Here is a 24400-nt window from a genome sequence, read left to right as displayed (position 1 = left end):
AAGCTAAATCTTAAAGATTTTTGTACACCTTGATCCTAAACATAGAAAAACATTTCTAGACAATATGTTATTGTGAAATCACTACTGTAACAAGGGTATAATTTTCATCTTTTGAAAAACCCAGAGCACATACAGTTGATGAAGCATGTATTTTCACCTGAAAAAGAGACTATCCTGTCAACAAATTATTTTCGCACTGTTAAAAATATTTGCACAATATAAAGTATTAACAAAATATAAACAACTATAACAAAACCAACATCAACATTTTATTTCAAGTATTACAAAAGTTAAGGAGCAGTTAAAAAAAAAAAACAAACAAAAAGAGTGAAAAAGCCCACATTTAACATCTGAAAGTTTGTCTGGAACTATATGCACACAACTATTTGACATGGATCCAAGAGAAAACAAATACTAATGGTTTTTAAGAATAATAGTAAAAAAATATTTTATGTTTCCACCAGTGATCTCTGAAAGAAGCTTCTCACTAACAGTCTAGAGTATGAGGTAGTATAACAGTGGTTTACTATGACCTTCAACTGGGCAGCATTTCACTTCAGATTTATCTGCTAAATACATTAGTTCATAAAAAAGGGATGAGATTAAATGATTTACCACATGTCTCAAAGATGTATGCAAAAATCAAGAGATTAGAAAAGTCATCAAGGGATCTTTATGAGGTCAATTAAGTTATGTATATAAATATAGAAGAGTTCAGTATTTTTAAAAGCATGTGAGGTTCTGAAGAAGAGAAAGAATTTTATCCTAATTTTTTTTTTCCAAACAGCACACCACCACAGCATTTTAATTAGGAATTCTAATAAATGGAATTAGAATGTATTTTACATACAGTGAAGTTTTTAAAACCAAACTAAGCCCAGGAAACTATGACTTGCTGCAGCACAGGTTTGCTACCCCCTCCTCCTCAACTGTTTCGTATTCACCTATGCAGATGAGTGTTTATCAAGCTGAAAGTGAATGTACAAGCAGCCATCCAAGTATGGGAAGGAGCCAAGTCCTTCATATTTCTGGTTTGTTACAAGTATACCGGTACTGAAACAACTCGGCTTATTAAAGAAACAAACATGTGGTGTTATTTTACTGAAAGGAAACCTTTAAAATAATTGAATGCAATTTCTGTTTGGGCTTCAGTCAGATTAAACAGTACACATCAGCACTCATACCCTACGAATCAGTTATTTACATTGAGCAGCACCAGAAGAAGATATGTGAACGCCTGTGAAACTCTCCATCTTCGCCATCATAAAATGTTACATTTGTGGATACTTTCATGAGCCCCTGCTGGAAGATTGAAGATGTAGCAAGTTAAGGAAGCACTTTGATAACATATCGCTTTCACAAGACTGGTTTGAATGTGTCTTGGTGTTTGCAAATGAAGGAGCTGCCAAGGTCTTCCCTATTTAAACAGAAGATGGAAACACCCATATAGTTAGAGTAAACCGAGTACCATGCCTGACAGAAAGGAAAAATTAACAAGTCATCTGAAAGTTACACCATTTTCCATTCTAGCAACATTATTCATGAACTGTTCTCTCACCAGATACGTCTAAATGCATGGTATTTCTGAGGAAAACAACCATACTGACATTAAGATGCCAAGAAACTAGGACAATCACAGAAAAAAAATGTGAAAGCATTAAACATCAAAAGTTCAGGCCTCAAAATTAAAAAAAAAAATAATGTCAAAGTTGACTTGCAAATCAGCACGGGATTTCCTGCTTTTGAAGACAGGTGGCTTTAGAACCTTCACTATTAGCTTGATCTCAAGCATATTTTATTAGTACATTTTGTACCTCATTGCTGATGTTGAATATATATCCTAAATAATGAAAGACCTTTCCACCCTAATCTTAATCTCAGTAAGTCAATCTTACCTTCCCCCCTTCACAAAACAGTGTAGAGAAAAAGGATATCATTGCCTCAGACTGCAAATGGCAGAGCAGCTTCTCTAACGGAGGATAGCAGCACAGGAATGGAACGCAGCCCACCATGATCAGTTTGTGCTTGGCTCTCGTGATAGCAACATTAAGACGTCGCCAGTCCTTCAGGAGGGTGCCAAGCTGTTAAACAAATGTAACTTGCTTTTATTTTTCCTATTTAAATGTCAACATTTAATGTAGATAAAACACAGATTTTCAAAATTCATCTAAGTATTAAAATTAACTGCAACAAAGTTAGTACAACCAACTTACATTTTCATCACTACTGTTCCTAACAAAAGATACAATTATGATACTTTTGTCTCTTCCTTGGTATTTGTCTACTGTATTAACTTCCACTCTGTTCTCATTCAATTTTGCCATCAAATCAGTGATTGTTTTTAACTGATGTCTGTATGGTGATATAATGCCAATGTCTGAAGGCTTACAGCCAGCCTAAATGAAAAAACAGAAAAAAATGTCACTGCAGTTAGCTTGGGATACCCATTACTGTCAGAAGACCCTCTAGGATAATTTTTTTTCCCCCCCCAAACAGTGCTGCAAGATATTGTATCTAAATTAAGTTGTCTATGGAACTCTAGCAATAACTGGTATTAACTAAAGAAATTAGAAAATATTAGTTACTGCAAGCTCCCAAGCTTCATCTTAACCTAGCACAGAGGCATATATCCTCGAAATCCAAAATAGCCATTTTTCTTTCTTCCTCAAATGGCGAGGTAAACATTCAGAACCACTAGTCTGTACTACTCCTGAAACCGGCTGGATGAAATAGGGAAGGCAAATTCTCATCTCTTCCCTCCCTCACAATAATGTCCTCATCTCTTAAAGTAATTTGGCATCCAGCTTTTTCTGCATCCCAAATCCAGCCAGACAAGGGACAGGGAACTTAATGCAGACCTCAAGCTCCACATTTACACTCAGTGGTAGCCAACCTTACATTTATCCTTAAGACTATGCCTCAAAGAATAACCCAATACATACAGTCACTATAACAATGTAAAAATAATTATAAAACTGTCCCTCTGAACAATGTAAAAAAGATACCTTAATAAATAAAGAAGTGAGCAAGAACACTAATTTAGCTTCTGTCACATTACTGACACCACCTCTTTCCGCATGTTCTGGTGCTGGGACCTTCAAAAATATAAACAGTAAATTACTACTATTGCTATCTACAATAGCATACTACATTCTGATCCCTAACTCACTGTATCACACATGTTATTTATCGTAATAGTTTTAATAAAAAAATAAGGCTAAATGCAAAATTTTAGAGTATAAAAGCCTATACTGCAAAGTAACTTCAGAACATTCCATTTGCAAAGCGAGTTGAAAAAAATCTGCTGAAATGAGTTCTAGTACTAGCAAGTCACCTTGAACTGCCAAAGCTTGATCATCTGACTTTTCATGCAATATACAGTGTGAACTGTAAGGGAAAAAAAAAAACCAAACAAAAAAACCCAAACACACAAACGACATTTCCCAACCTGACAAGGTAAGAGAACAAACTATATTTTATATCAGAATTTTATTTTAATGCTTTTCATCTAATGTTTTTTACAGCGAATTTTCCCCTTGCCCATGGCAGAAAGGCTTTTTTTTTTTTCTAATACTTGCAAGCCTACATTTAAAACTACAGGAAAAACTATCCAAAATGGTAGTACTAAATTTAAGCTTCCAAATGTAAAAAAAAAGTACTCCCTGAATTTAACATTTTTTAACTATTAACTTACTTTCGCTCTATCATGTATGAATGAGACCAGAAAGCCAGAAACAAGTTTACAATGTAAACTTGTAATTTCTGTAACACAGTTCTATAAATTTATTCTCTTTGCTTAGCTCTTGCCTTTGCTAAAGTCTAAATATTATCATTAGCAATAAACGTGTCCCTGATGTTATCATTCTTCTAGTAAACTGTCATGCAAGGTAAACATCTGGTGTCAAGTTGAAACCTCTTTACTTAAGAGCAGTCTAAAACTGAGCATACACTGAACTGCTTTCCAGCTCTGAAATCCATTTACTACCTTACTCGTGTACTATTTTACCCACTCCACTATTTGCCACTGATACTAATAACTTACATCAACTTTGTTTTCTTAGATGCCACTCTGTTCAGTTTTCCTTCTACATTTTTATGACAGCATTGCCACTTAAAGCAGGACGTGGTATAGTCTGACTTAAAGCAACACTCTCAGAATCCTATTACGATCAGTTTTACTTCTCCAAACCACCACACCAATATCATCTGAATGGCTGAATTTGGAGATCACTCTAATGTTTAACGTGTGGGTTAATACATAGTATTTGTAAGAGTATTCCAAGTAAGTGGCATCTGCTTGCTAGAGCAGTACCACTGTACACGTGGAATTTGAGATTGAACATAGATTACACTTAACGAGCTACCCAGTCAGTTGAATTCTTGGATTTGTGAAGCTTTAGATGCATATTGTACAATGTCTCACATGTTAAAGCATGGTAAATAAACAAAAAATTAATAGATTGATAAACCCATATGCAACAGTGCTGCAACTCTATATACTGGTCTTCAAGGCTGTACATCTGCACTGCATCAAGTTTATTCTAGCATTCCAGCCACATGCAAAAACAGTAGTCTCTATTGTGTTGCTTAAGCAGGATACCACATACTTCAGCAAGAATCCTATTTTTCTGCAATGTGTCCAAGCTTCTTTTACATGGCAGTGTATTTCTAGTGTGTTGCATAGATTACAGAAGCAGAAAATATTTTCCTACGTATTAGAAGATGCCACTGCCTTTTCCAAAACAGCAGTTTCAACAGCTACACAGCTTAATAGGTACTGTAATCAAACTTGTTTTTACACTGCTATCATGCACTCAGTCTAACTGTTGTTACAACCTGTCACATCACAACTAATTAAGACCTGTAATGTTTTGGGTTGTTGTGGTTTTTTAATTCAATATTCTGGAAAAAAAAATAAAAATTAAAAAAAAAAAATCACACAATCACACCTAATAAGCCTCTAAACTTGCACACGCTCAAGTTTTCTTCAAGCAGAAAAGCACTGCTTTAATTAACAGTTGGTTTATACCCACACTAGCATTAATGTAGCCAAAGACTTTTAGGGGAAAAAAAGTTGTAAAAGCTAGGTCTCACTTATGATAACACATGCTTATATTTATATTTTGTTTGCATAGTACACCAAAAAACCCAAACCCAACTTTGGCCTAGAATGTCATTCTACAGTTGCAAAGGCACCCAATATGGCTACACAGTTTTAAGCTACACTCTGTACATGAGCATAAAGTTAGTAACACATACAGTATTTTCTGAATTATCCAAATTAATCTTTCCGGCTGCTCTTAGATGCAGTGTTTCCACCACTAGTTGTACCACCCTAACTGATCAGCTATACTAACAACCCTTCTTGCATGTTGCACATTTTGCATGTAACTAGAAAATGATTTTTTCCAGTTATATATTTTACCCTACCTAAGCTGTATGAAGTTTTACATGTTGACTGTATTGAGAACTTTCATCAAAAATACAGTTTTGAAAGGAGAACATAAAACTTTACCTTCTCTGTGTTCAGAAAACACACAGGTGTGTCTGGATCAAGTACTTCTTTCAACCATGTTTTTGAAGCATCTACAAGCTCCAGTTTCAATTTTTTTAGGTTGGGCAAGTTAGCAGTGGCCTTTGACACCTTCTCTGAACCACATTCCAGTTTGCCTTCATACACTAACATGTTACTCAGAGACATAATTTTACTGAAGATTTAAAAAGCAAGAAAAAACATTAAATCTTGCTGTTTCAATCCCACATTAAAACCCCAATGTAAGAAACAGACATTTAAAATACCTATTCATTCTGTATTGCACAGTTAATTGGACAACAGCATTTTGGTTTTGTTCCAGCCTTTTAAATAAGCTTTCACTCATGCCAAGATCTCTGTTACAAAACAAAACAAACAAAAAACCCAAAAACATGTCAGTCAAAACATTGCAAGAGCCTTCCCAGAATTCATGTTACTAGTAACTGTCCAGCAGCATTTTATCTTACCTTGCTTCTGCATTCAGTACAAGTGGAGGCAGCTGCTGATGATCCCCTACCAGCACAAACCTTTTGGAGCAGAATAGCGGGCCCAGACAGATAAGCTGGCTTATTTGGGAAGCTTCATCAACTATACAGAAATCAAACTGCTTCTGAACAAAGATGGGGTGATTTACTCCCATACAAGACGTTGCTACCACTGGCTGAAAATCGAAACACACTTTAAGGGTAAGATACATCTTACATCTTTAGCACTACATTTTCCAGGTTAAAAGAAAAAACATTTCCCATTAAACTAAACTAAAATGTAAAATACAAGAAATTAAATTATTAATCCTAAAATCAGACAAGCACACCTTACATACATATTGGCCTCCCATTCTTGCACTGATTGCAAGTGACAAATATAAAACAGCTTTAGAGCAGACTGTAGCAAATTGTTCCTGCCACGTGTTCAGATTGATATCAGGTCCTACGCATATACAATTCACATAGTGTGCCAGTCTAAGTACTGTGGAAAATGATGCTCTTTCTTGTAAATTCCAAAGAGCAAACAAAACAACAATAGTAGCATAGTTCTTCCCACTACTATGCTTCCAGTGCAAGCAATCCAAAATTACTAAAATATGAATCATTAAGTCACTTCCTTTATGACTTCAATCACTACCCTGCAATGCCTATCAACAAAAAGTAAATGGCAGCTTCCGCAAAGTCGGCATTTACTCCAACTACTATGTAAATGAAAGTATGTACTAGTACATTCTTTCAAGAAATTTAATTCAAAGCTGCCACTGACTCAGTTTACCCAGCTCCCATTATGGTTTTCATTAATATCCACACAAGTAACACTAATCTTTCAATCAAAAATTAGTGTTTGGCCAGGCCAGCTCCAAAGCACATCACTTCCTCTTCCCCATCTGCTGATGTACAAGTGGCACAACAAGCACCAGTGGGAGGGAAAGAGGGACAAACAGCAGCAATATGTGAATAATGATGGAGGAGATTGCAGCAGTTTATCACCACTCCTCCACATAAGATCTCAGATAAAAGCACTGGAGTTTTGGGGACTTATTACTTACAATGATAAGTTACTTTGTATGTACATAAACAATGATTTTCAACTTTCAGACTGTTAATGTGGGTCATTATTGGCTATAAAGAAACTGAAGTGATGCAGAGATTGAGTATCTTTGTCAGCTCAGACTTCTTATGGCAGTAACTCACCCTTGGGATGGGTTCCGTCTCTGCAGCATTCAAATAACCAGAATACTAATGTAATTATCCGTAATAATTTGCAGGACTTACAAAAAACACTTTTCTCACCTGACTGTTGTAGACCTCTTCCAAATCTGTTACAGACTTAATTGATTTGGACTTGCAAATTTCTTCTTCTGTAAACTTCCGTATATCTGGATGAACCTTCTGAGCTCGCCCCAAGCGTAAGAAACCAACTTTGAATTTAGCTAGCTTTAGCAGGATATTGTCTACAGCAGTGTGTGTAAAACTAGTCAGAAGAACACTGAAGCCACAAGCAGAAAGAATTCTCACCTAATGAATGGCAAAGGGAAAGAAAAAAAAGTTGTTAGTTCATATGGAAGGATCAACAATCCCATGTTTTCTAGGTAAAAAACACAAGATGTTTTGGAGGGAGTCAACAAGTATGACTTCATTTATATCAGTCTTTCTGGCCAGATCTACCAGCTAGCTATTGTCCAAGCAATATGGGCAACAAACCTGAAGGTTCTCATAAACAGCTGGCTTACCCGACACGCTGCCAACCGTGAGAGCTACGAACACCCATGCACATCTGCAAATGTACTGAAAAGAAGGAACTGCACTCTAAAGATCCCCGCTTAAGAATAGGTCCTACAGCCCGTTCCCACACTGTTCTCCATGACAATCTAGCCACAACAGATTCAGTGGAATGGGTGGATCCAATAATAGCAGCAGCTGCTTGCTCTCCAGCCTCCTCCTTCCCCACAAGTTGATGACAATTGGAAGTGAGATGACTGCTATTTCAAGAAAAAACTCGCTCAGCCCACAGCCTGAATCCTACATCCATTCCCGGGGAAAGAGAACCACCAACTAGAGAAGATGGCTAGCAGGCTGCACATAGCTTCAGCACCATGGGTTTACACAACTTAAAATGGTCAAGTTACTGACTTCCTCAAGGCACTGCCTTTTTGAGCTGTAACTCAGGATTTCAGGACTTCTTGATATCTGGGGCCCAAGAACTCGACATCAAAGTGTCACAGAAGTGATTAAGTATCACACTTCAGTGTCCTCCCTCCCACGTATATTCCTACACAAGAAAAGAGAACCCTACTCCACAAAATACATTTTTAATTCTACCAAACCTAAGTTCTTAAGTAAGAAGAAATGCATTTTCTTCTTCGAAATTAAGCAGATACCAGTAGACTAAGCCATGACAAATAATTCTGGACAGTATGGTATAAACACAGTTTGTTTAATGCTATCCTCTATATCTCACAAAAAAAAAAAAATTGAACATCAAGGTAGATGATCTTACTAGAGCACATATTGTAGTAGTTTTTCCTGTTCCAGGCATACCCACAATTAGTGTGTAGTCTTTCGAAAGTAGCACTTGTTTCATTGCCTGTTTCTGAGGCTTATTTAGACCTTCAAGAAGAAAAATAAAAATGAGATGTCTACACTTCGTAACTTTAGCAGTTACTAATTACAATGATTAATAAAACAAATCTATAGTTTCCTCTTCCAGTAAAGCCCTTAGAAAAGAACTGGGCAGAGTAAGTCTATAGGTTCTGATGAAGTAATGATACCAAACATAATACACAAGACACTTAGTACAGTGTCTGCACTACAGTCCTAGAAATAAGTCACTGATAACTTGTTTATTTTTTAGACCTTTTGTGACTTTTTCCCAATACTCTAAATGACCACTTCCATATGATATTGCATATAGGCATTTCTATTTTATCATATCCAGTTTCATGTTTAAGCATACGGCTCAAAGCAAAGGGAAATGAGTTGCACATACAGCATCACCTTGTTTAGAAGAAACATTACACCAGAGCTGTTTTTTCCCAGTCTGATGCAATTAAGCAGCATGTTCCAGATTATTTGGACTAGGCAAAACTCAAGCAAGAAAAAACAAGTCTTCAGACTGAGTTTTATAAAAAGTTCCCTTTGCTTTAAGAGAATTCCGGTTGTTGTTTTTTTTTTCAGAAATAACTGTCAAGAGAACAATGAAATATTCTCACCAAATATGAAACACTGCCACATACCTAAACAAATTTTGTTTTTAAGAAAAAAAGTGCCACAAAGCATCACACACCACAGAGCAGCCAACAAGTCAGCAAGGGGGATAATACAAGTCAATGGTTACACTAAAGCTCATCTCCATACACTCCCTCAAAGTCTGCTTCCGTGTCTTAAGAGCCTTCCCTGTTCTTCCCTTTTGCAAAGGTTAGAGAGGTAATCATATGGCACTGTTTGAAACTGCAAGCTGCAGCAACTAACAAGAATAAGATAAAGTTGCAAACAAGTATCTGGTCAGGTCTTCCAACTAGTTTAAGACTAATTTAATCACAGGAAGACATGCAAGTTAAGAACTTGTTTTTAATTTTTAAGCAGAAAACTAGGACTGGACCCCAAAGTAGGAAAAAAACCCCTTATAATTAGTGGGATAAATGCTTTGGTTATAGAGATGTACAACAGAGGGTTTTGGGGAAAGTCACTTTGTACCCTTTAAAATACTTGCAACAGTTTCCTTTGCTTCTGCAGGAAGGACGGAGCTCAAACGCTCAATAAAACGTGGTTTGTGGAAGTCAATTATCAAATTGCGGAGCCTTTCACTGTGGATAAAAAAACAACCAAACAATAAGAGTTACCAGTTGAGAAACTATCTGAAAATATTGATAGTGTGAAATTAATCTGATTTTTCATACCTGACTGGGGAATCTTCCATCAGTTTAGAAAGGTTTTCAAAAGGGACTCCTACACCAAAATCTCCTTCCTCATGATCCAACCTATATATGGTGTTCTCGGGGAGCTTTGACAAATTCCTGAAGGATGACAGTAACATGGACAAAATAATTGTTTACAAGCAGTATGTTGATGATTAAAGGCTTATTATTAAGTGTTAAGGGATACATTTCAGAGGTCCCAGAGCAAAGCAATAGCCAGAACACACTAATAACTGAGTGTTAATAATAAAACATGATCAGACCCCAGTTTAAAGCCAATATAGTCTGAACAATGAAAGTTACTATTAACACTGTAATCACTGTATCCATATAGTCTCATATTGGAGACATCAGTAAATGGAGTTTTCAAGCATGCTTTTATTTAAACAGCCTAGTTAGACTAGCATCTACAACTGACCAAGTATTGACATTTTCCATCAAGGTAAAAACTTCTGAATGGTACTTCCCCAAGCCCAGCAAGAAGATTCAGAGCTTTTTGGACATGCAGAAGTACCCTTCCTGAAGCCAGTATCATAGTGTCTTTAAACAAATGTTTTTCCTTTTTGTTCTATTACCTGTCCAACAAACAGGAGACTTTTGCCACACTGACTTCTCTAACATAGCCAGTAGCCAAACCAAGTAAACCATTTTCCTCTCCGCTCACAACCACTCTATCGCCAACCAGTAAGTTTTTTCCAGGTATGGCACCATTTCTACGTTGAAAAAAATGTAGATACTGTCCCTTGGAAATTTCCTGCACTTCATCAACTCTGACCATGTTCCCAACACAATCTCCAGCCTTCTCTCTAAAAGTATTAGAAAAAGATATTTAGTATTAAGATACTCTCAGTAAAAGAAATTTAAAAAGAAATGTCCACAAGTAAAAAAAATACACCACCCATACCACCCCCCAAAATCAAAGTACAAAACCAAAAAATCCCCAAAGCAACAAAAAAACCTCAACCCAAATTCACACAAGAGCCAGGAAGATTGAACAGTCACTTTACAATAGAGACTTTGACTAGAAAAGGATTTTAAAAATATGTAAAACCCTCATATTTGTTCCAAGAACAGACTCTAATGTTTAGACTAAAGTTATCTATAATTTCCTGTTAAAAAACAAATACTGAAATGTATGGATCCACTCCACTAAGCTGTTCCATATTTGCTTGTAGAGTTGCTTGTTTCACTTAAAACCAGTTAGCTACATTTCACTTTTACAGATGCCTTGAAATGAGCATACAAACTGCCAATTATTTTTTCTAGAGCTACTGGACCAGATTATGTATAATAACACAATACAGCAGCCAACAAGAGCCTTTAGTCTGCTTTTACCCATGTTCATAGCCATGCCTAGAAGCACAGTCCAAAATGCATCATTGTTTGCCCAGTAAACCTTCAGGGCACGAGCACAATGAGCTGGTCTCACAGCTAGCACCCAGTCTCTTCCCCCAGAGATGTCAAGAGAACAGAATTGTACCACAGAATTGTACCACTTTTGCTTCTGAAGACTGAGGCTGCAGTTTGCTCCTTCCTATGCATAACAATAACAAAAACCCAAGTATCATAGATTTACTGGTTTTGTATTTGCGCTATTAGGCTAATGTCTCCATTAGGTCACATCTCACAAAAAGCCTACCTATGCAAGTAGCATATTTGACTATTTCTACAAGCACTAGCAAATTTCTAGTTCTTGTAGTGAAAACACAGGTAACAGTGCCTCATTTCCAGTTACTGAAGGGAGCATCATTTGTACCAAATTAGAAATTACATCTTACCTTTCCAAAGCAGGCATCATCCATATATTTTTATATCCTTTTTTACCCTCTCCACTTTGCAGCTCCAAGGTTAACAATAGATACCACAGGCTGAAATACTCTAAGTGAGAGGGTTTCAGGTGCTGGGTCTCTCTTTCAATAATGGGTACCATAGCAGGAGGAAGACACACACTGTCCAGCTTTTGCTCTACAGCTCTAGGAGTAGAACCAAAACACAGGAAAGAGTCAACTTGCATCTTTTTCCTTGCAAGTCCATATGTACATAATGCCAATCTAAACATATACCTTAACATACCAAATAGAATAATCTACCATCACTGAAATAAAGTTGAATTTGTATCCTTTGTTCATATGAACAGTCTCATACTAGTCATTTACATCATCTCTATGATTTTGAATTAAGGAAAATAAGTTAGTCGAAGACCAATACCAATTAAAGACATTTCAAAGATAGTACTGTATACATTCAGATAGTTGATCCTTTGTTCCTTTTTTTGTAACATATGAATACTGTATTGAGATTAGATATAGCTAAGCAAAGGGGATTTAGAAGCTAATACACAAGCAGACTACAAGTCAATTTATCTCAAAACTGAGTATTAGTAAGATTGTATACCTAATCACTTATACAAAATGCAACCAAAGAGAAAAAAGTTAATTCAGAAGTGAATAGCTACACAGTAATAATTCTGTTGCTGTAACAACTAATATTGGAAGTAGTATTTCACAAACACCAGTTTACAAAAAACATATCATGCATGCCCACAAATCTAGCTTCCTCAACATACAATTTTGCCACTACAATTTTGAAAACAACTAGGCGTTATATTTACACAAAATCAGCCCAAAAGCTATCCTGTTCCAACAAACCATTTGATCTGTTCAACATACAATTTTGCTTCTGGTTTATGTGCAGCATAAAGACAAGACAAACTTACTGAATTTTTTAAAAAAACTATTATAACTTTATGTGACAATGTATCAGATATTTGCTTATGGCTTCCCTTTAGCAGGAGATGCAGTAACACTTGGAAGTAATACAAATGTATCATTACTTGTGCGATACCCTGTATCAAGGGTCCTCAAACTACAGCCCCCCAGGGTCCTCAATCTGGCTCCCGGTATTTACAGAACCCCCCCGCTCCCCCCTCCCCGCCAGGGGTTGGGGGGGGGGGGGGGAGCGGGGAACCAAGCAGCCACAGATGACGGCCTGCCACTTCATTCGTGCGCCGGCCCCCTCTTTAAAAAGTTTGAGGACCCCTGCCCTATATGGAAACAATCTTCTAAAGTCCAAGTGAAAGAGTTGTTGTCCAGCCCTAATTCAGCCCCAAAAGATTGCCCATTTCAACAAGTTGCAAGAATATAGCTTATTAAAATCATAATTATTAACACAGATCTAAAAGAAACCTGCTCTCATCATCAAATACTTTGTTGAGATTTCTCATTTTCTATTGCAGAAAACACACCTGAGCAAACACATTAAGTCTCTGCAAGATCAAGGACTTGCACTATAGAAGTTGCAGCGGGGTCTATGGAATATTCTTTTGCAGTGCAAGACTCCTCCATAAAGAATTATGAAAATGCCAACCATAAAAATGAAATCACAGTTATCAAAAGCTACAATTATTCAAGCTTATTTAAAAACATGAGTCACATTCTTTTTACCTGCTGTATAGAAAGCAATTGTGTATTTGGGAGCAATATTTACAGGCTTGACTGTCATCAATTACAGGAGGCAAAGCAGCAAGCTGTGAACGCTGTCTTCCTATGGCAGATTTATATGTACTGTGCTTTAAGTAGAAGGCCACATGGTTTCTTAACTTCATTAATTCTGTCAAGAAAAGAACAAACTAAGCTGATGTTTTTGGGTTTGTCCGTAATAATTTCTAACTCAGAAGTAACAAGCCATCAACTTTTTAGTCAGCTAAGAAGTGAGTATTCATAGCAAAATCCTAGCAGAGTTAATAAAACAATTAAGTTTTTAACATAAGCTTATTGGAATTAGTAACATTATAACAAGCAATATGTCCCTAAGTGCAAGTAAGTTCCTGAGAGTAAACATTATAACTATTACTAAAGTGTTTCATTTTAGCAAATGATATGGTTTTATGGTTTCTGGGGAAGGGGAACAACTTTACCTCTTCGGTCCATGCGAGCTCCAGAAACAGGATACATATTACCAGTTTTAAGATAAAGAAGAAATCCAGCTTCAGGATCAACTCTCCGTTCCAAGTTCAACAGTGTATACAGAACAACCTGCAAACATTTTATATAAACTTTTGCAGTGTATTAAAAACAAAATACATTATAAGCTGTATTTAGCTTTTCCATAATTTATACAGTTAAGCAGCCATTACTGTCTAGAAGCCGTAAGCAGTAAGCACCAGATCAAGGATTTCAATTAAAAGGCATTTTCCTTAAGAAAAACTTGTAACAAGGCTACCTCCTCTAGATCAGGCCAGCTATCTGGAAAGATGTACAATAATTCCTGAAGCAGCTTGCTTCCACCTAATACTTGAATCTAAGAAAAGACTAAACAACAGATATTTCAGGATAAAAACTATAAATGTGTTTGGAAGTGGCAAATGTAAATACTTCTCAAGCCTCAGTTCACTTTTATTTCGTATCAGCAGCTTTGCGCATGCCAGAATCAGCAGAACATAGATCTAGATTATACCACATACAAAGTGTTTCACATTCTTAAGAGAAAACAGGTCATAATAAAATAAAAAAATACAGGTAACCACTGACAGGGAAATTAGACATTTGTTTTTGTACCTGACTTCTGTGCTCTATGGAGTTAGATTCCTTGCCAGACTTGAGCTCCAATGGCATTATCCTAGACTGTACTCCAGACTGGCGATGGATTTTCACCCTGGCTGTAACATCAATCTTTCCTTTCAACCCAAACCTGGGAGACCAGATATTCTCTTCAATGTCTACGATACCTACAATCTCTATCTTAGAAGAGGAATCTTCAGGTTTTTCACCACTTGACCTAGGAAGTTAAATCAGAAGTTAACAGTTTCCCTTAATTCTTAATATTTAAACATTAAAATGTTCTGTAATTAAGTATCTCACATTTTTTCATTATAGGCACTCTTTAGGCACTACCATTAGAAATAAAGTGCATCAAGTCTCACACAAACTATCTTACCCATTAACAGTGGAAGCATCATATCAGAAAATTACTTTAAATTGCACGTTGGCACATAGTTTCGCTATTCACCTAAATTTCAAAGTTAAAAAAGAATCTTATGCTGTTTTTAATAGGTTTTGGTCTTTTCTGAATAACCATACTCCAAAACACTTTGTTTCTTCAAAAAGTTTAATGATATACACTGGAAAGTAGCACATCGATTTTACTCAGACCTGCCATTTCACTTACAACTTTAACACTCCAGGGTTATTACAATTAACTGCAAGAAGCCATAGGCAAGAGCTCAGCAGCAGTTGAGTTAAATCACCATTTCACTGATAAATTTATCTTAGTGAAGAATTACATTTCATTAATATATTCACGTTCTGATTTGTACTCTTGCACATACTGACAGTAACTTCTAGCTCAGTGAGTAGATCAAATATGCTTCCTTTTCCAGTTACTAAAATTTCTACTTTGTACCACACTATTTAGAAGGATTTTAAGACCAATAAGAATCTTATGTCAGTTCACCCTCAGTCTTATTATCTTCCCCAGAACTCACAATGGCAGCTAAACATGCAGCTTTCAAGATGAGCTATTTCGTCAGTAAGGCCATGAATTAGCTCCATACCACTGAGCAGATTTGTTTAAGTATTGTTATAGAAACTAAAAGTGAATCAAAACAGGATATACAATGTACGATGGTTTTAACTTTTAGTTCTGGCTTCTTACAGTTTTAGTTGCATTTTATTTTGGTTAGCTGGATTGTACATGAAGTCATCGGCCCATTTAAAAAATGATGGCAAATATTCTTCCACTTCCTGCATTATTTCTCCTTGTTTCAGATTTAAGTGATACCTAAAAAATAAAGCCATACACATTAAGAATACAGAAGTATTAGACTTGCTGCTGGTTCTAACAAGATTTTGCCTCAAGTTAATGGAAATAACTGACAAGTTTTAAAAACATCTATGAACTGTAGATTATGACAGATTCATTAAGGTTCATCTCAATTGATTAATTAATAAAATTGTAACTGAACATCCATTACAAGAGACAGAATACACTATGTTCATTTCTGGTGTAACTTTTGAAACTACACATGTAGCATAATGAAAGCATCAGCACAGTAGATTTAATGAAACCCAACTAATTCTCATAATGCAAGAAAGGAGTACCAGACTCATGCATTTAAAAATGGCTATTCCTATGCTTCATGCAAAATTGAAAACATTTTAAAAGAAATGCAAAAGACAGTTTGCTTTTTGTCTGAATAGACTGATCTGCTACTTGTTTTTCACATGCATTTTGACAGGCTTCAAACCATTTTAATTGGAAAGGAATCACAATCCTCTGCAGTTGCTCCAGTTACAGATATACAAGCAAGCAGAAGTCTTATTAAACAGAACCTAATCATGTGGCATTAGATAATTCATTGCTGGCATTCACTGGAAATAACATTATTACTCTACACCAACACAGAAAAAAACAAGTGGGTTTTTGCACAAAAGTTCGCACAAGTGCAACAGACCACAACCAGAAGACTTACACAACTTACTTTTTAATCTAAATAGTAGCCTACATAGGCAAAGAGGAATTGCAAATCAACAGTTTCAGAGAGGCTCAGAATGACACAAAAGCCTTTAAATAACCTTAGCAGTCACAATTCAAAATATCTACCTAGAGCAGATAAAATTGTAACAAGATTTATTACTCTGGTTCTATTCTAGCTTCCAACCCATCTGGGGCTAACAGATACTGCCCAACAGATATTGCCCAACATAAAATATGTAAAGCATAGACATAGTTGGGGTATTTTTTTTACATGACTTGAACTAGATTTTACTTGAGTCTGCAGAAAAAATCTTAGAAGTGACAGTCATTCATCTTGCCATTTGATGGAAATATGAAGACTACTTATTTGGCTAGCATTTCTATCTACTTTGCAGAGAAAAATAAGTTACAGGTCCTCTAATAACTGAGCCTCTAAGTAACCTGATAAAGAATATGAAAATATCATACATGTCAATGCTTGCTTAGTCACAAGTTTCTAGTTCATCTCCTGAGCACCAAAATTAATTATGCTTGTCACATTTAACTCAGCTATGGGAGATGCCTGGAAGTTTAATGTTATAGGCACAAACACTCCGACCTGCTCAGCCTGAAAGAAAAAAAATCCCACACATATAGTTACTTCAGAAGCATAGTTCGGATCTACAGAAGCAGCTCAGCAGGGAAGGCAAATTAAATTACATTATGAGACAGGGAATTATCTTACTAAAAGATACCCAAGTTTCATTAAGTAAGGTCACTCAGCAGAATATTCTCCTGGTACTAGCGCTAGATTTTTTAATGTAGAACTCCATCTGCTAGTTCAAGTGTTCCTACCCTGTATTTCAAACATAAGACATCTGCAATGCTACTTACATTTCTTTGAGATACTTCTGTCCATACACAATTCTACTTGCTAGTTCTTCTACTTTTTCTTGTGCCAAATTATTTGTGACCGACTGCTGGAAAATTTCATGAAGAATTGTACCAATGAGCATTTGGCGCGAACCAGACTCTGAGCCCTGGAACAGATGTTAAATAACACATATTTTTTATATTTTTATATATATATACACACACACAAAGATTTACAACCACTGCACGCCAACTTTTCTATAAAATTTCTGGGGTTTATTTGCTGCACATTATGGACTACACTCATTTAATTGCAAAATGGGTAAGAGCTTTCACCTCACTAAATAATGTCTGTTCAGACCTGACTGTGAAAACAGCTGAATTGAAATGGGTCTCTGCTATCGCCTTCATTTTTTACCCCAACTCCGATAACCTTAGGATATTATCCTTATGTGACTGACAGGTGCGAAACAGGCACAGATTAAAATAAATATTGAGCAAGTTTTGCCTGTGGGCAGTATTAATAGCAGTATTTCCTAACACAAAAGCCTTTACAATCTTACAGGTATTATCTTTCACATGAAGCAGTTTCCTCTGTGTTACCAATTCACAAAATTATTCCAAATATCACCAAAATGGCTCAGAAACTCATCTAACCATCACTAGGACCGGGCTCTGTAGACTCCTAAGAGCTGAAAGTGGTAGTAGGCTATGACCTCTGCACAAGCCATCACCAAACAACTGGAAATCTATCCCTATGGTTGAAGTATTTACTGCTGTCTTTCATAGACATGGCACTTGAAGGTTGCACTCAGCTAATGGATGGTATTATCCCAGAGTCAGGACCCTCTGCATTCTCCCTTGCAAAAAATTAGTTTATTCCCACTACTCCTCTAATTAAGGGCTGACACTATTTCACACTCTTAATCTCCTGTACTTAATTTTCTTGTTTCAGTCACAGGCTCCCAGCCAGTCTGTTTACCACTGCACTACAATTCCCTTGGATTTATATTCCTACCACTTCTGGAAGTTTTCCTCAGCTGAAACTGGTAGCTGTTGCTTCTCTGACATCCACATATCTATCTGCAAGGGCACTACCACAAGAAACCCTTCCTCCTTTCAAGTTCCAGCAGGTGGATTCACATTCCAGAGTTAGCCCACACCAATTCTTAAATGAAGTGGTTCTTTTTTTTTCAGAGGCTTTATACTTGGCCAAGTGTGGCTATGTTTTCCTAAGGGCAACAAGTAGAACATCCCTTACAAAGGATTCATATCCACAAAAAACATGGCAACAGATTATAAAAAGAGTTGCCAGAATTTTAAGTGGGAAGACCATTTCTTTGTCCCATTATCTATATTAAGAATACAGGATTATTTTAGCTGCAATTCTCAAAATAAGTCCAACCTTAGATAGACAGTTTGCATTCTAAATTATTCCATGTTATATACATTACGAATAGCTGGTAACAACATTTTGCAATAAGGCATCTCAGACAGTTTTACCATTGAGCTAAACCACCAGCCTCAATGGAACAATAACCCATTAATACACTTGATGCTCTAGAACACTTACCCTAAACCTTTCACTCAGCACTGCTCTTCTCATACATCGAATGCTATTTGAGATCACAGTGCCAGAAAGCAGCAGATCTGGGTAAAGAACCAGGTATCCAGACTGTTCATTTATGACCCAGGTACCAGAGCTATACTCGCCTTCTAAATGAATTATGTCTCCTGGAACAACTGGAACAGACTCCCTGTAATGTAATACATTTGAACAACCATTTGCAAGCTATACACACACTGTATTAGAAATTATATATTAATATATCAGTTTCAACATACTCTAAAACAGGTTACTATGATACTTTTTTAAGAATTTGACCTAAATAAATTCTGAAAGTGAACAGAAGAATTTTTACTGACAGAACTTCAATAATTTTGAGTACTGGATCATTCATCAGAATAGCCTGAATGTAGGGAAATCCTGTTGACTTCGCATCATTCCAGATCCATGTACTGAGCCAGTTAAGTATCATTACATTTATACTGGCATACAACCTCTTCATTACATGAGGTCTACCTTCTTACTTAACAATACGACTTGTTTCAGGTGGTCAGCAAAAACTAGAAATATTTTTATTGATTTAGAAATTTCAGGGTTCAAGATCTTTTACATTTTTCCTTCAAGAAATGGAGTTTTATACTTTTCTCCACCCTTTCAGGCTTTTCATGAAAAATGAAAAGCATTGCCAAGCAGCATGTGCAAGCCCATGTATTTCAAAAGACTAAGCTAGTCTCTTCTGCTGTAACATGCCATGCAAACGCACAAACACCTGAATTCGAATCCTATCCTTACTTGAAAACACTTCTGCAGCAGAGCTCAAGCTAAGGTGATTTTAACAAACTGTACAAACCCACACATTTCATACACATAGCTTTGTACATTAGTATGTATAACGAAGGTACATAATTTAGAAAAACACTCTTACCTGCTGCAAGACAACACTTAAACAAAATCACCTGCTAGTTTATTTTCTTGCTCTTTGTTAGTACAAACTCAAATTAAAACTTTAAGGTAGCAATATCCACCAAACACAAGTTACATGACACCAGTTATCTCAAGATGAATATCCATTACACTAATATAGTGATGACTTTAGATAAACGTTATTTCAGAATATTGATCACTTTTAAGACAGTAAAACTCATCTCAAAGGCAACACAAAGAAAATTGACTTAGCAATCCAGTATTTCATCCTTTCTTTAGACATCTACATTTCTGTATGCATTACCAGCCATTCCTAAGAATGCACAGTTCTGTGTCTTCCAGTGACTGAGATGCTGTAATTGTCAAGTGTTTCTCAGGGTCACTTCCATTTCTCTGTTTTACGCTGACTTCCAACACAAGGTATCTGTTGTTCAACCCATTCTTAAGTATGGTGTCAGAGCTGCCAGTCACTGTCTTCTGAAAACTGAAGTAACAATTCATTACAAAGACATAACACTATCTGAAAAAGAAAACAGCCAACCTATATATAAGAGGGAAAGCTTCAACTGTAAACCCAAATTTAACCCTCTTCAAATTTTACATGTATTTAGCATGGGGTTTTAGTTCTATACAGGTAAAAAGTAGGAAATCTGGTAACGTTTCCACACTGTCTCTTTGGATGACAGTATGAAAACCAAGTATTTGGACATATGAGACATAAGGAAGGAGACATAAATAGTAAGTTATCTATTGCAGATAGGGCTTCTTTTTGGTGTCTGTACAGCCATATTGATTTTTAAGTTAATTATAACTGTACTGCAAACCCTATGCTTGCAAGAAAGCTTCTAACTCCCTGAACATTGTAACGCACGTAAGAATTCCCACAGTCACCCAAGTACCTCGAACACAAACAGCGAACTTTTTCCCGCGTAACCTAAAGTTTATAAAATCGATATTCAAGGTTCTGTTCTCATCCGGCCAACAGCCAAGTTTCAGACAGAGCAGCCATCCTCCTGACCCCGAACGATGCCTGCCGGGGCTCCGCCTGGGCAGCGCTCACCCGAGGGCCTGCGGCCGCCCGGCTGTCCCCCCTTCCCGCCGCACATGCCGGTTACTCGCCAAGCAGCGGCGGGCTCCTCACACCGACTACCCCAGGCAGCCCCGAGCGCTTCCTACCACCCCCGGCCCCCGGCGGCGGCCCTCAGGACTCCTTTCGGCCTTCCCGCGCCCCACTTTGAATTTCAACGTCTCCGCCCCCTTGTTCTTCCCCTCACTCGGCCGCTACCTCTCCGCCATGAGCGGGGCCTCAGCCGCGCACAGCTCCCTCAGGTCCCGCCTCAGCGCCACAGCCCAGCCGGCGCCCCGGCCCCAACGCGGACAGCCAGGCGATCGCGAGCCCCTCGCAGCACAGCCCCCACGCCCCCAGCTCGGCCATTGGTGGAAAGAGAGCTCGCACAGCCAATGGGAGGTGCCGGGAGGGCGGCGCTCCGCGCTGCTGGGCGGGCCGCGCGCTTCCCTCGCGCGGGCAGAGGAGCTGAAGGCGCGAAGCGGCGCGCGGGTCGTCCCGCCGGTGCCCTGGGGGCGGGGCCCATCCGTGAGGGAAACTAACGGCCTGCCCCGGGGCCCGGGCCCCGGCCGGCACCTCTGTGCGGAGGAGGGCAATTCCCAGCCCTGTCTGTCGGTTACTTCCAAGCGTGAAGCACTGTTACAACCGTGGCCCCTCTTCTGATGCCAGTGCAGTAGTATGAAGTAAAATTAGACGTGCCTTTTGCTCCCAAATGCTTATGGGTGAATCTCAGCCTGAGAGTCAAACTAGTTCTCTGATGAGAACTTCTTGTTACATTTGGTGCTGTTCACTGACAGACAGGCTTTCAGAGGTGATACGGAAGTTTCAGATATACACATCCTTTTGCTTTTTTTGGCCTCAAAACCACTACCTCAGCAAAGTATTCTGGAGCTGAGACCATCACTTCTAGCAAAGATTGAAGGACACAGGTATTAAATCTATATTTAAAACATCAGTATCACTGTTATGTAGTTTAAATTTCAGGAAAATGATGTATTAAGAGTTTGGTCTTCTGTCGCTTTAACCACAGAATCACGGAAAGGTCAAGGTTGGAAGGGACCTGGGGGTCATCTAGTCCAACATCCTACTAAAGCATCTTCACAGCTAGAGCAGGATGCACAAGAGTTGCATCAAGGTGGGTTTTGAATGTCTACAGAGAAGGAGGCAGCCTGTTCCAGTGCTCTGTCATCCTCAAGGTAAATAAGTTTTTCCTCATACTCAGATGGAACTTCCTGTCTTTCAGTTTGTGCCCATTGCCCCTTGTCCTGTCGCTGGGCACCACTGAAAGAGCCCAGCCCCATCCTCCTGACACGGAGCCTTAAGGTATTTGTAGACATTTGGGAAGATCCCTTCTCAGTCTACTCTTCTCCAGGCTGAACAGGCCCAGCTCTCTCAGCCTTTCCTCGTAAGGGGGATGCTCCAGTCCCCTCACCGTCTTCGTAGCCCTCCGCTGGACCCCCTCCAGTAGTGCCCTGTCTCTTGAACTGGGGAGGCCAGAACTGGGCACAGCACTCCAGATGCAGCCTAACCAGGGCAGAGAGGGGAGGATCCCCTCCCTCGACCTGCTGGCCACGTTCTTCCTCACGAACCCCAGTACCCCGTTGGCCTTCTTGGCCGCCAGGGCACACTGCTGGCTCATGGGCAACTTGCTGCCCACCAGGACTCCCAGGTCCTCTGCAGAGCTGCCTTCCAGCAGGTCAACCCCCTGGCCTGTACTGGTGCGTGGGGCGTTTCCTCCCTGGTTGCAGGACCTTACATTTGCCTTTGCTGAACTTCATTAGGTTCCTCTCTGCCCAACTCTGCAGCCTGTCTGGGTCTGGCTGGATGGCAGCGCAGCCTTTGGGTGTATCGGCCGCTCCTCCCAGTTTTGCATCATCAGCAAACTTGCTGAGAGTACCTGCTGTCTCCTCATCCAGGTCATTGATTAGTAAGCTGGGTAAGACCGGACCCAGTACTGACTCCTGGGGAACGTCACTAGCTACAGGCCTCCAGCTAGACTCCATGTAGTTGATCACAACCCTCCGAGCTCTGCCATTCAGCTGGTTCTCAGTCTTAACTCACCGTCTATTCATCTAGCCCATACTTTCTGAGCTTACCTGTAAGGATGTTATGGGAGAGTGTCAAAAGTCTTGCTGATGTCAAGGTAGACAACATCCACCGCTCTCCCCTCATCTACCCAGCCAGTCATTCCATCATAGAAGGCTAGCAGGTTGGTCAGGCATGATTTCCCCTTGGTGAATACATGTTGACTGCTCCTGATGACCTTCTTTTCCTCCACATGCTTTGAGATGACCTCCAGGATGAGCTGTTCCACCACCTTTCTGGGGATGGGGATGAGGTTGACCAGCCTGTAGTTTCCTGGGTCCTCCCCTTTGCCCTTTTTGCAGACTGGAGTGACATTTGCTTTCCTCCAGTCCTCAAGCATGTCTCCTGTCTGCGACTTTTCAATGATGATGGAGAATGGCTTGGCAATAATATCTGCCAGCTCCCTTGGCACTCAGGGGTGCATCCCATGGGGGCCCATGGATTTGTGGGTGTTACTTGCTTAAGTGACCTCTTAACATGATCCTACTCAACGAAGGGAAAGTCTTTCTTTCTCCAGACTTCCTCTTTTGCTTCCAAATAAACATGAGGAAGCACCATGGTATCTAGCCCAGCAACCTTAGATAAGGCAAAACATCAAACAGCACCCAAATAGCAGAATGACACAGTATAAACTAACTGCAAGGAAAGCCATCAGCTTCCTGAACTGATTTACTATGCAACCATGTTAGAATGGTTATAAGCCTATATATAAGGCTGTAGAAGGCTCCTTTTTTTGCACACTCCTTTTTCAGGGAAGAGGGGGGATGGAGAGTATCAACAGAATTTGTCCATCTTAAAAGTCTCAGCTCATTTAAGTACAAAAAAAAATCTGAAAAATATTAGTAATGAAAAAGAGACACTGGAATTAATCAGTATAAAAAAATAATGGTTCAAATAGATGGATCTTTTCTGTGTAATGACTGCAAACTGCAATACTATTCATACAAATACCTTAGAGCAGGCAGAATTTTCAGTTTTAAGAACGTGGAGATGAAGTATGGGGCTTACTTTAAAGGCACAATGTTTAATCACTGAAAACAACCCCTCACGAGACTGAGATTTTCAAGACATAACATGGATAAGCCTGTATGAAACTGTCTCATCTGAAGGAATCCTAAAATGCTGAGGCTTTCCTCTCTACTTTTATGTCGAAGAGTATGGGAAATTGGTGGGTTTAACAGAGTTTTAACAATATCATCCAAGACTACATAACCAGTTATTCACAGAAGTAATTACTTCACTGGATAAAACTATTAGTTATGAGATTATTATTATATGAATTATTATGAGATAAAGCCAAAAACAGATATTCAGGTCCCTTCCATTAGCTGAAAAATTAAACAGAAAATTAGAAAGTATGTGATTAAGGCATAGAAATGAGCTTGGCTGGAGCCTAATCTTGTGCTTTTTATTGGCTAAAATTAGATGTTACTTTTCAGTATTTTCAGTATACTGAACAAGACGGACAAGAAAAACAAGGGAATAAATCCCTCA

General features: G+C 38.5%; 1 protein-coding gene across 2 annotated transcripts; it reads right to left on the bottom strand.

Annotated features, from left to right (window-relative positions):
* Positions 1–274: 274 nt before the first annotated feature.
* Positions 275–21143, bottom strand: DNA2 (DNA replication helicase/nuclease 2). Of its 2 annotated transcripts, XM_040607001.1 has the most exons (21): positions 21041–21143; positions 20060–20239; positions 18838–19021; positions 17286–17431; positions 15591–15716; positions 14495–14714; positions 13855–13972; positions 13382–13547; positions 11717–11911; positions 10514–10744; positions 9921–10037; positions 9718–9827; positions 8522–8631; positions 7315–7539; positions 6001–6194; positions 5800–5889; positions 5516–5708; positions 3006–3095; positions 2214–2396; positions 1935–2081; positions 275–1318 (listed from the first exon to the last, which is right to left on the bottom strand). In XM_040607001.1, exons 1-21 carry the CDS (start codon positions 21049–21051, stop codon positions 1262–1264), a joined length of 3093 nt encoding a protein of 1030 aa, XP_040462935.1. In that variant the 5' UTR covers positions 21052–21143; the 3' UTR covers positions 275–1261. The 2 variants fall into 2 exon arrangements, with proteins under 2 accessions (XP_040462935.1, XP_040462936.1); XM_040607002.1 differs by lacking the exons at positions 18838–19021; positions 21041–21143 and having other exon boundaries at positions 20060–20146.
* Between the last annotated feature and the right edge of the window lie 3257 nt (positions 21144–24400).

Source organism: Falco naumanni, chromosome 9 (assembly GCF_017639655.2).
Source record: "Falco naumanni isolate bFalNau1 chromosome 9, bFalNau1.pat, whole genome shotgun sequence".
NCBI classification, from domain to species: Eukaryota; Metazoa; Chordata; class Aves; order Falconiformes; family Falconidae; genus Falco; species Falco naumanni.
This window is presented reverse-complemented; position numbering and strand designations above follow the sequence as displayed.

Bases quoted from the DNA above. Each gene is read 5' to 3' on its own strand.
- DNA2 (XM_040607001.1), bottom strand. The intron at 10,745-11,716 runs GTAAGATGTAAT...TAATACTTTTAG, and splicing joins ATGATGCCTGCTTTGGAAAG to AGAGAAGGCTGGAGATTGTG. The intron at 3,096-5,515 runs GTAAAGTTTTAT...ATATTTTTGAAG, and splicing joins GTTTTCTGAACACAGAGAAG to GTCCCAGCACCAGAACATGC.